Source organism: Coffea arabica, chromosome 11e (genome assembly GCF_036785885.1).
Source record: "Coffea arabica cultivar ET-39 chromosome 11e, Coffea Arabica ET-39 HiFi, whole genome shotgun sequence".
In the NCBI taxonomy this organism is placed as follows: Eukaryota; Viridiplantae; Streptophyta; class Magnoliopsida; order Gentianales; family Rubiaceae; genus Coffea; species Coffea arabica.
This window is the reverse complement of record NC_092331.1, coordinates 57,704,706-57,717,521: the sequence shown is the minus strand read 5'-3', so window position 1 is coordinate 57,717,521 and position 12,816 is coordinate 57,704,706. Positions and strand designations below refer to the sequence as shown.

General features: G+C 34.1%; 1 protein-coding gene and 1 long non-coding RNA gene across 2 annotated transcripts; one reads left to right on the top strand and one right to left on the bottom strand.

Annotated features, from left to right (window-relative positions):
* The first annotated feature begins 3,417 nt into the window (after positions 1–3,417).
* Positions 3,418–3,978, top strand: LOC140020964 (uncharacterized). The gene is made up of 2 exons (XR_011824920.1): positions 3,418–3,496; positions 3,632–3,978. It is a non-coding gene; the product is annotated as an uncharacterized lncRNA (long non-coding RNA).
* Positions 3,979–7,770: 3,792 nt separating this feature from the next.
* LOC113715367 (1,4-dihydroxy-2-naphthoyl-CoA synthase, peroxisomal) lies at positions 7,771–11,437 on the bottom strand. The gene is made up of 9 exons (XM_027239549.2): positions 11,017–11,437; positions 10,549–10,671; positions 10,309–10,410; positions 9,161–9,199; positions 8,961–9,059; positions 8,772–8,819; positions 8,511–8,606; positions 8,272–8,394; positions 7,771–8,145 (listed from the first exon to the last, which is right to left on the bottom strand). The coding sequence occupies exons 1-9, from the start codon at positions 11,287–11,289 to the stop codon at positions 8,029–8,031; spliced, it is 1,020 nt and encodes a 339-aa protein (XP_027095350.2). The 5' UTR covers positions 11,290–11,437; the 3' UTR covers positions 7,771–8,028.
* Between the last annotated feature and the right edge of the window lie 1,379 nt (positions 11,438–12,816).

The following is a 12,816-nucleotide window of genomic DNA, read 5'->3' as shown; positions in this document are numbered from 1 at the left end:
TTGGAATTATAGCCACCGTTGCTTATCCTGACAATAATCACCCTTGGAGACTCAGAGATTCCAAAATAGTTGGTAAACCCATCTCAGATTTGGGCACAAAATCACAAGAGTCTAATGGAAAGTTCAACTTTGAACATGAAATATGCATCTGTTAGAATATGGAGTACCTTCTACAGCAATTGTGTCAATCCTGAATCTGTTAGGTGAAATGCTAACTGGACTTATTTATTGCATTGGTCAACACGGGAAAGACGAGAAGGAGACCTTTGTTAGTGGAAGCACAGTTTACTCGTATGGAAGTGCCCAGGCAGTCATTTTCCAGATTATGCCAAGGTCCCCACCATGAAGACTGGCTTTCCATCTCATCCTTTATTTACGGTTGGGAAAGGTAAGTAATGATAAAGGGTGTTCTTTGTTACAAATGGTGAAAGAGGGAGGAGGAGGAAGAAGAAAGAAAAAGGGAAAGGAAGGAGAGTGGAGGTGGAGGTGATGGCGGTGGGTGGCAATGTAGGTGATGGATGGTTGTGGGTGAAGAAGAATGAGGGCATAAATTTTTTAACTATTGTGTAGACGAAATTACCCCTCAAAAAGTTGATTTCCGTCTCTCCTAACGGCACAAATAGACGGAGTGACCAAAACGGTATAGATTTATTAGTTTAGTGACATTTCGCGCTAATAAAAAAGTTTAGTGACCAGAACCGGCACTTTGAAATAGTTTAGTGACATTTCACGCAATTCGCTCTAATAATAATAATGAAACAAAAGTAGTTAACATCCTGACAAAATGAAGAATCTGAAAAAAAAAATGGGTGGAGAAAGAGATGAGGTTTGGGAGAAGACAATTCTAAATGATTTAATTGGATTTGATGAGTTATCCAATAAAATTAAATGGGTATTATTGGGTAACTCATTTTATACTCATATGCAAAAATTTAAGATACCCATATCTATCTATTCATAGTCGAGTATGGGTAAATTTAGTTAAATAGATTTGTTTGTCATCTATAGTTTTGCAATAGCTGTTGATTTCTACCATGCAACCACCTATTTTTTTTAATGTAAATAGTGCTTTTGTCTACAGCTCTTTGTATGAGCTTTCTATCCTATAATGACCAATTTTTGGTAATGTACAGACTGCTACAAAATAGTGTGCCTACTTATCCTGAATTACCACTCTTTCATCATCAAATTCGCACACACCCACTCTTAACTCCACACACACAACTGACAACTTTACAAAAAACTGGGCACCCTCATGCATCGCATGAAGCACAAATAAACTAGTAGTAGTCTAGAATGCTAGTTAGCATCGCAGACACAATCATACAAATTAGTCATACTAGTCTAAAAACCCGTGTTACGCACAGTTATAAAGAATGTTATAAAAAAAATAAATAAACAGATATGAAAATAAATAAAATATAGAAATTTAATAAACAATAACTTAATCTATGAAATATTTGAATAACTTTTAGTTATTCATTCGACCTTTTCGCTTCATAAATTCCAATCCTATTTTGCTTAAAATTAAAAACAAAATTTAGCTGCTATCTACCTAGTACAAACATGCATTACAGAAATTTTTTTTTTTGTTTCATAACACAGAAAATATTTCACATTAAATTGTAATAGATCTAAATGCCAATTCATTTCACAACCATTATGTCCAATATTTAGAAAATTCGAAAAGTATTTGCCAAAATGTTAATTTATTTCTTAATCATCATATCCATTGCATTTGGTATAAAATCCATACAGTGTCGGATTCTTTCAAGAAGAATAAAAAAACAAGAATAATTATATTCTAAGCAATATACCACTTAAGCGATAGACATAAACTAAAAGATGGCTAAACTTCTTGATTTTCGTCACAACTATTGTTCGTGTCTATCACTTAAGAATATCATAATATTTAGTTGTTGTGTTAGATGGCCGCAAAAAATAATTACCAAGGCTCTATTTTATATAAAATTCCAAAATCTCTATTTGTTTTGGCCTGAAAATAGTAGGTAGTACATGAATTTACAATTTTCAACATGGCCTCATATTTTGTAAACCAATAATCTAATACTTAAACTATATATAACTTAAGTGGTAGAACATTAGTGAATAAAGGTGAGTAAAGTTCTTAATCAGGCTATAGAGTAAAATGACAAATTGAAGCATGCACTTTACATAAAAAATCGATAATAGTATTTTTATAGTTTAATTTTCATAAAAAAAACTTGTGCCATGTATAAAATTTAAATTTATCACAACTAATTACATGTATAAACTTCACATTCGTCGCAAATTTTAAAGAAAAAAGTACTTTTTATAATCTTGTATTGGAATTTCACTTGACGTAAGAATAAGAATTATGTTCTTCTTTTAGTAAAAACTCTTTTTTGGTTTACTATTCTCTATCACGAATAACCTTTCTATATAAAAATAACAAAAGGTTCATCTATTTTTTGTGCAACCAAATTTAGACCACTAGTTGACTACATTTTTATATTTTTATTTTGGATACGAATTGCATATGTTACTTAATTTGGATAGCAAAATCAAAAAATTGTATAGTTGTTGTTCCATTTACTAAATTTATTAGCCATTTCAAACCTAATAATTGGATAAGTTATTTTCAACCATATTGATTTGACTGTTGTTTCATTTTAATTTTTATTATTTCACGTACTTCTTAGGTCTTTAGATTGTAAATTTCTAAACATTTTTTTATTTTTATATTGTGTATATTTGAAAAAAGGGAATTTTAGTACTGATTTAAATATTGTTTCATTTTAATTTTTATTATTTCAGGTGCTTCTTAGGTCTTTAGATTGTAAATTTCTATACATTTTTTTTATTTTTATATTGTGTATTTTTGAAAAAAGGGAATTTTACAAAATTTTTGGAAAGGTCTAGAATAAAAACTGCGTGAAGAATTTATAGATGTATAGAGATACAGATGATAATATGTAAAACCTTTCTCTAGATAATCTCATAATAAAAAAACACATATAAGACATGTAGAAACTAAAGTGGATAATGGAGATGAAGAAAAAAAAAAAGTCACAATAGTGGACCAGAAAAAGAATTCAAGTTGTTAGGATTTGAAACAATTTAAATTTTGAAATGATGAAAATATACTCTACAATCAAGACGTTGAAATTAACTCATTACATTTTAGGAATTAAAATAAATAAAAAAAATCTACAAAAAAAGGAATTTAGAGTTTGGAGGTCTAGAAAGGCTACTACCTAAAAAACCCTTCTATAATTTATATAGATATGGACTAGGGACTTGTCTACTATAATTTAAATCTCCAACAGAGGTTTGTTTGTATACGTACACGCTTACGCTTGTCATCAATAACTCAGCACGACATTATAAATTGGAAGCAAGTCCATTATTCTTCGTGTCTTTTTCGTTTCCCACATCCTTTAAAAATCGGAATACATGAAGGGACCTTCAATGCGGCTCATTTCTTTCTTAACTCTTGCAATTCTTGCTTCCGGTTGATTCCTGAACCATTTGGTCCATTTCTAGCTATATTATATGCTGAAGGCAATGCCCTTTTCTTCTTCTTAAATAATATTGCATTTCCAATTTTAATATGTTTTTTTTTCCTGCGTGATATTGATGTTAACAGGGATACTACTATCAAATGAGGTGATTAGAGCAGAAGGAAAGCCTCCTCTTCCAAGATGTGAAGTTGATGCTGACTGTTTACCAGTATGTGGGACATGCAAATTCTGTCTCTGCTACAGCACTTGGTGCGTCCGTGGTTGCCAGTTCGGGAAAAATCTCAAATGGGAACCTCTCAAAGGATTGTTATGATCGAGTGAATGAAGACGTCGATTGAATTCCTAATTTGACACTTTTTTAATCAGTCTATGTGTATGCTGCGTAGTAGCAACTGAAGTTTGTTCTTCAATATTATGTTTCCACTATCCAAAGTTACTCATCATGTCTATTGATTATCAGATTTCTTCTTAAGGATTTTTCAGCCTTAATTTCCTCTTTCGGATTGAATCTATTTCCTCCTCAAATCAAATTCCAACCTGGCATTTATGGATGGATGGAAAACGGAAGTAAAGATAATTAACACATAGGATACCAGATGTTTACCATTCTTTATGGTTGTCAAAAAGAAAAACACAAATGAATACCAGTGCACAGTGTACCTATCAGATGAGAAAAATAACACACTATTTTGGAAATGAATCATGATATTTTTTGGTTAAGTTGGTTTAAGGGAGACTCTGAACTTTTATGAGCAAAAAGGAGGAAATGATAGGAGTCCAATCAAGGATCTCAATGGTGGAATCAAGGGACTGAGTATTTTCGGTTAATTTTTTGCCCAACAATTGAAACAGTTGGAATTGTATTTGTTTTAAACAACCCACCAAAGAAATAGCGCAACGGATCTTCTGTCCCATACTTTGTGTCGTTCTCTATCCCACTTTTTATTATATTGCTATTTCTCCTTCATAAACATCATGTTTTAGTTCTTTTTTGTTTCCTTAAGATCCAATAACTATAAAAAGTGGCACAAAGTGGGATAAAAACTGGCACAAAGTGTGAGACAAAAAATGGGACAAAAGTGTGAGACAGAAGATCCGTTGCGAAGAAATAGGCTTGTCAACCTGAAGTAAACTTCTTTCCTCATCTTTTTCACTCTAAACTTTGTGATACTATTTTCGTTTCTCTGATGTGTTGAGCAAAAAAAAAAATCATGAGATTTATGTGAACAAATCATGAGAATTATGTGAACCATGAGCTTAAAATTTTCGTACACGGCGTCCAACTTCAACTTGTGCATCTTAGGCGAACTTAAAAAACGGTTTTGCGATGTATCCGCGAGTAAACCACCCATGAGTCAGAAAATGAGTTACTAATTTAGTAATACATTTAATTTAGACCTGAGTTACTAAGTACATTTTATTAATGTGGATATATCCATGTATTATTATTCGTGTCCTGTATTTAATTAATCCGACACTTTTTCAATTCAACAATCCATTTACTATTTTAACATTCATAACCAAATCGAATTCTCTTATCTCCATATAAATCACAGGAAATGCTTAATGTGATCACTCAAGGAGTAAACCGTAAAAATTGTACTGTGATTTTAATTGTCTAATTTAGCTGAAAATGATGAAAAAGGCTTCATGGTTTCAATTGATTTTCGTGGTACGTTGCTCTCTTGATCATGCCTAGTAGTAATGGTCCAATTCCTGATCTTATTTTGCATTGGCTTGTACCTTTTTAATTATATTTAGGCTTGTACTTATTTCCTGGATCCTATCAGCTAGCAAATTATAAAATGCCTTAAAATTGCATATCAAGGTTTTTTCTGTTTGACCCCTTTCAACAAAAACTTTATAGTAATTGTTTTGGCTGCAGGTTTCTTGATGGTAAGTGCAGACTCGAAGGCGGACGAAAAAATTAAGTGTAAATCTGACAGAGATTGTCTCGGAAAACATATACACTGTCCAGAAAATATCAAATGTGTAAATGGATTTTGCCAAGGCGTGGGAACTAAAACTTCAAGCGGGTACACAGGAAACTAAAAATTCATCGCCATGAGAAGACAACATTGTTGAGAAATTTTTATCTAGAAGATGCCTTATGATAATAATAGTCAGAAAAGAATTTTTGCTTTTTTTTTTTTTTTTTTTTTTGATTGGTGTCTGCACCGTACAATTTCTTGGTGAATAGAAGTAAATATGTGCACAAGTAAGATTCGCTACAACCATTAGGTGTCGAGAATTGCCCCCATGAGATTCTCAGTGCTACTTTCTAGTAGTAAATCAGCGCCACTTTTATATTTATGTCAAGTGTTCTGTTTATTTAAGTTATCATGTGTTCTTTAATTTTTTAATAATTTAAATTGATTTGGTTTAACTCAAGTTTCTTTTACTTTCAGGTGATAATTAAGTGGGATTGTCACTGGAATTGGCATCCGATAATGATACCGAGAATCCCAACTTAGAATTGCCTGCCAAGTTTAAACCAGTCAATTAGTAAATCGAGCCATTGTGTCTATAAATCCACACTAATTACAAGTTGGAACCATTCTAGAGATATTCTTAGGCAGATATATGTGTCCTCTACATAATTTTACTACTTTCCTTTGTCAAGTACTCCAAGACGTTACTAGAGTCAATAATTCATTAACGAGTAATAAATACCACACCGTCTCGTCTCCATCTATGTAAATATCAGGACATATTTAGTGTCTTCACCACTCCAAGTGAAAGATATTAACTAGCTGTACAAACTAAAAAGCTGAAAATGATGAAAAAAAGGCTCTTGCTTTCAACTAATCTTCATGGTTGCTCTCTTGATCATGGCTACTGGTATTGGTCCCATCCATGATCTTATACTCATTCGTAAATCCCATTTGTTAGTCATAAAAGCTAGAAAACTGTGCAAGTATTTAGGGTTTTTCTTTAACACCTTTCAATGAACATTTGGCCGAATAAGATGTGTGTTTTTGGCAGGTTTCTTGATGGTATCAGCAGAAAGAGAGGGAAACAAAGTTGAATGTTAGATCGTTGATCATAAAAAACACCATTAAACAATTAAGCATTCATAAAAAAAAAAAAATAAGGCCGATGAATGCTAATTTATTTTATCCAAGAAGTAGTACGATTAGCTTCTCAGGTAATATTGTTTAAACTCGGTAGCTTTCAATCGATCGAGACAGCTTTTGGATGGATCAAATATACCCCCCACGCAAACCAAAAAAGACAAAAAAAAAAGAAAAGAAAAGAAAAGAGAGAGATTCTTCAGAACAAGTAAACAAGTTTTTAAGTCTTTTATTAAGATAAAGACAGAGAAAATGAATTTATCAAAAATTCTACAATGGGTGGATCTGCAGATGGCCATGTTTTCTCAATGCAAATCAATTAGCTAGATGATATACCGTAATAATTTTCAAAGAAAGCAAAATATGTTGTGCAAAACCCGTACATATTATTGTTATTCAACCCATCAACTTATCAAGCTGTTCATCAATTTGTATAATCTCAAGCTAAATGCTCAATATATAACGTTTGTTCAAGATATTTCAGATTGATGAACAGACTTTCCAAGAATAGAAATTTTTGATCGAAAAGTACAGAGAACAGACAACAAAACCTTAATCAAAAGTGAAATGACAAAGTAAGAAAAATGACAAAATTTCCAAAGTTATCATTTTAATAATTTATGCAGCAAACTGAGGGTTCGTTAGATTTCTTGGTCCAACAGCGAATGGTGTCTTTCTGATGTCCGAGTTGGGTTATATGATGAGAAAACAGAGTTTTAACTGAGAAAAGTAAGCAAGTATTTCTTTTTGGAGAAGATGCATCAGGTGCAAACAACCTCCCTCCAGCACCTCTAGATTATCACTACACCTGCTAATACGTGGTTTTTTTTTTCTTTTAAGATTCCGTCAACTAATCATATATAAATACCCTAGATGAACATTTGGTTAGTTGGACAAATATATGTAGTTGTCTCCTAACCTAGCAACTCATCAATATCACATATGTACTTCCTTTAGGAGGTGGATGTTACTAAAAGCCCAGATGGAGACATTGCAAGGAGAGAAGTCCATGTCTTTTTTTTTTTTTTTTTTTTTTTAAGTTGTGGTCACAATGTTAATGTGCTCTTTCTTTTTGTTTTTGAATTTCTTGGCCAATAGTGGTTTCAGGTTATTAGGATCTCTAATTATCCTGCATGCCAGTTTGCTTATTCTAGTTCTGTGTATTATAGTCATTGAAAGTTGGAAGTATATATCAAATGGACTGTTCATTCCTTCACATTTCAATACAAGTAGGAACATGATCAGCTTTATTGACTCTCAACTACAAAATGATTTTGTTTCTGTCCTTGAGAACATGGAAAGCCACTAAATCTCTGCAGCCAGCGGACGGAGTGATAACATGCACGTTGAACAGTTTGAAATACGAAAATGTGAACCTTGTAACAAGGCAGACAAATCAAAATGCCGTAAATCACAGAAAAAAAGAACTGTGCTAGAGGTGCACAATATCAAGGAAGCCTAGGAAATTTCGAGAAATCCGGTTTTTTGTGCTGCAAATATGACGATCTCCCCTCATTGCCTTCCTCAGTTCCATAAAACATGAGTGTTGCATCTCCTGCAAGTGCCTGAATGACAAATATGAAGCAGATAGTCAATGTCCAAAATGTATGAAGCACTGTTGTTGGAGTGTGTTATAGGATTTTAATGGAAATTTGGCTTTTTGTTGCAAGAATTGCTTGAGCTGTGAATACCTGAAGTCCAGCATGGCCATCATCAGCCGCATTGATGGCTGATTTGCATAACCGAATAGCAGTTGGACTGTTTCTTAGCATCTCTCTGCACCATTTGACTGTTTCTTGTTCCAGCTTCTCCAGCTAGAAAATGTGATTCAAATAGTTCAGGGATATAGAAGCCAGAAATAGGATGGCCATCTGAATATGAATGGAAATCTAAAGGATGAAAAAGTTTGATGGCCTGGAAAGGAACTTACTGGGACGACCATGTTTACAAGCCCCATTTTCTCTGCTTCTGAAGCTGTGTAGAACTTTGACAGATACCACATTTCACGCGCTCGTTTTGGGCCAATCTAATGTATAGCGTACAATTTAAGTTAATTAGTGTAAGTATTAGTTAGATGTTGCTAGCAAAATCATGCAAATCTTTGGCTAGATTTTCCTGCAAGCGATTTTTTAACTCGAAAACTTTGTAGGTTTCTACGGATAAAGAGATGCATTGAGCTTGAAAAATTTACCAAGCGAGACATTATGGAGGCTCCATAACCAGCGTCAAAGCTTCCAACCTGCAATTTGTATTCAAGAATTAAATGATCCCTACTAACTTGAAGGAGATAAAACCTGAAAGGGAGAACTTGCATGGACAAGAAGTAATGAGTTCCAAAAGTTCAATGTACAGGTCGCAAAGATGGAACATAAAAAGGCACCTTTGGACCCGTCTGACCAAAAACAGCATTATTGGCTGCAATTGTTAGATCACAGACCATATGCAGCACGTGTCCTCCCCCAACAGCATAACCAGCAACCTGTTTTTAGAAGAGAATCATAAATATTCAAGAAAAGAGCTATAAAACTATGAATTTTGGAGTGCTGTTGAAATTTGGAGAAAGTTTTTTGCAAGGCCTACCATTGCAATCACTGGTTTTGGCAGACGTCTAATCTGGACCTGTATAACAAAAATCAATTGTTGCAGTCAGGCAGAGAAATTACTGGTAAGTTGCATACTGCATTCTAACAGGGCAGTGCCGTTCTCACAAGTTCTTTTCAGATTATGTCTTAAAACTGGGATTACCTTAGAGCTGTCAATTTGTCCCAAGTCCCAATGGGCTACCCATGCCCAAAGGAACTTTGGACGGGATGGGTATTATAATTTGGTATTGGGTTTAAGTTGGGACACATCCCAACTATACCCATTAATGAATGGGAAAGGATGGGAAATACTTGGGTACCCATTGGGCTCAAATGGCAAGGGCTCCGTTTGGATTAGCTGTTTTTGGTAGGTGTTTTTGAAATATTTTATTGTAGCAGTGTATATGAAAAATTTTTACTATAAAATTTTTTTAAAATATTTGATATATTAATATGGATGGGATGTTTCTTGAGTTATTGTATATTACTGTAACATTGTATTTGAAAAACTTATTTTTTGAAAAAAAAGTCAATCCAAACGGAATCTTAGATTCAAAAATTATCTTTAACAATTTTTATAGTCATACCAGCGAATATAATCTAGTAGTCTTCCTAGTCATTATCCACAAGAATTTCCAGCATTTCAGTTAGTTTAGACCTGTCATCCTTGGACAATGATAAGGATAAATATTCAACATCCTAAGGACCTTGGCCATCTTGATATATGTTGGAATATGACTGTATATCTATCTTTTCCTTTATTTGTTAATCCAATTTTTGGTGGGAATCTTGAGTATAAAGCACTTGCATGTTTATTTAATAAAACTAAAAGAAATTTAATAAATCAAAAATATAAAAATTATATAAAAATAAAAAATGAATTAAAGGAAAAAAAATATGTAGAAAATGGATTTGGGTATTGCGCGGGATCAATCTAAACCCATCCCAAAATGATCCCGCCCAAGTTAGTCCCAAAACACATATGGGTAAGGTTGGGCCCAAACCCATATGACTCGGTTCTATCTCAAACCCAAGCAAATCCCGCCCATCCCGCCCATTTTGCCACCTCTAGATTACCTAGTCAATGCCAAATGGTCAAGTAACAAATCGAAAATGCAGAGTTATACCATCTTTTCAAATATTTACCTGTAAATCCAAAACATTGAGCCGACCAAAATTGTCATAATCTGCATAGCCATTTTTACCTCTAAAGGATTGATCACCACCACTGCAAAATGCCTCAGTGCCCTACAACAGAATATGATCAAGGTAGCCCGTTTCGCATGTCAAATTAATAGGTAGGCCTGAATAAATATCTCTGCCACGTTTTTATGAAAATCGCAGATAAATTCATACAAAATATGTTGTTCATGAGAGCAGTATCACCTTCCCAGTGAAGATGATCACTCCTACAGAAATATCATCCCTAGCATCATTAAATGCCCGCATGAGTTCCTTGACCGTCTGAGGTCTGAAAGCATTTCTTCTCTCTGGTCGGTTGATTGTTATCTATGCAGAAAGATAAGAGAAAAGAAAGAATCAAAACAGATCCCCCAGGTGTAGCTCCCTCAGAGAAATTAAACTGCAAATTATACTCCACAGTAACTGATGACGAGAAATATTTGCACTTGGCATGAAAGAAAAATTTATCTCATACCATCCATTCTCGAAAAACAATTCTTTGTGCCAATACGATAAATTTTGTGATCAATTTCATATGAAGTTATCATTGTCTCAAAAGATTAATAACAGGGATGTTGAGCATATTTCTAGCTCCTTCGAGCTTATGTGCAGCCAGGATATTACTACCTGGCTGCAATACGTGAAAAATTAAGTGAAAGTTCCGCTACTAACCTTAGCAATACCCTCTCCAGCAGCTTTTTCGTATATAATATCCGCAAACTCCTTGACAGATTCATCCAAGGACACAGTTTTCCAAACTGGTGGATGGCTAGGGACTTCACCGTGAGTCCTGCGGTAGCTGTCATCCAGTGGAGAACTGCAATTAGACGGAGCTATAGCACCAAGCAAGGCAGGATGGCTAGGACTAATTTGGTGAGCAGGCATGAGATGGTTGGCTACAGAGGCCATTCTTCTGGCAACGATCATGTTCATGTTTTGGTCCATCTCTCAAGTTCCCACCCTGGCAGCAGCCTTCAGATGCTGAACAAGTTTGGTAAATTCTGTTATGGTTTGAAATGGCGGCAATAGGTTCATAAATAGATGATTACTTTGAAGAAAACGGCATGAAATGAAGGCTTGAGCCGCCCCTCCATCCCTCTTCTTCAAGTTGACAATCAACCATCTATTAATTAAAGATTATCTTCTATCTAAATCTTATTTTTCTGCATCTGATTTATTTAAGTTTAACTTATTTTATTCATAGTAACAGAACAACCTTAGCTTATTATCAATTCCTGTTCATTTGCCCCTAGATTTCTGGTTACACGAGCAACTAGGTAACCTTTTGGTTTCTTGATATTTACTACGTATACATGGATTCAAGATTAGTTTTATACAATCTATAAATTCGAGCTCATGTTTGATTCAAAAGTGAAATAAGAGTTTGAATGTCCACTTACAATTAAGTTTCCAGGGCGTCTTAATCAGCTGCGGTTTTAGTTAATTATCATCATGTTAGAGGATGAGGATACATGTAGGACTCAAGGAGGTTTGGGAGCATGAAAAATGCCAAAAATTTCCACTAACTTTTCTTTAATATATTTTACATCAAGAAATCAGCCATCTTTGTTCTGATTTTGGGCAGGAGGAACCAATCATCCTGTTGAGTGACATTGATCATGCCTAGAACCACAGTCGAAAGAATTTAGAACAAATATAAGCCTAATAACATTCGCAATGCAACATTAGAAAAGACGAACCAAAAAAACACACACCCCTTAAAAGCCTCCATTCAATCTTGTTGACTAATTAGATGATTACATTTTTTTTTGGGAAATTAATAGATGATTAATAAAAATTGCGTACAGGAGGCCAGGTGTAGATTGGACAAGGGTTGACAAACTGTGAATGTACTTTGCGTAATCAAACTGATGGATTTAATTAATAACGTTGAATATATAGATTCGACAACTTTGCCCAATCAAATTGATGGTTTCAAGACTTCTTTATTTCCCCATAATATAATAGAGATTAGTCAAAAGTCAGCTAATACCATGAGTTTAATTTGGTGCTGAATAATCTACCAACTGGATTTGTGACATTAATTAAGTGGCTGTATGTTGAAATGTGGCCTTTCTGACAGTGAAATCTGGGATATTCTTTCTTACCAAACACAAGTTTTACTTTGATTTTTTTCTTTTCCTATTGCGTTTAGTAGCCTCCACTTTAGTTTTATTATGCTTAGTTCTCGTACAAAACACTCCTCGTTTTATAAGTTTGTGATGGATCTAGAGTTAAGAATGGACAAGATAATCACATAATTACGTTAGGAGGAGGAGTAAAATTCCAACGGGTTAGTGGGGGTGTATTATAAAGTAATGTCCATGTTAATTAGAGTGGTCCAATCCCATGAATCATGTCAAATCATAAATAAGGTTCATGTCCTTCCACGCAACCATTGTGGAAAGAAAAACAAGTCTCGATGATGGAGATTTTTAAGCAAAACTAGACAGCAATTAGGCTTTGGATTAG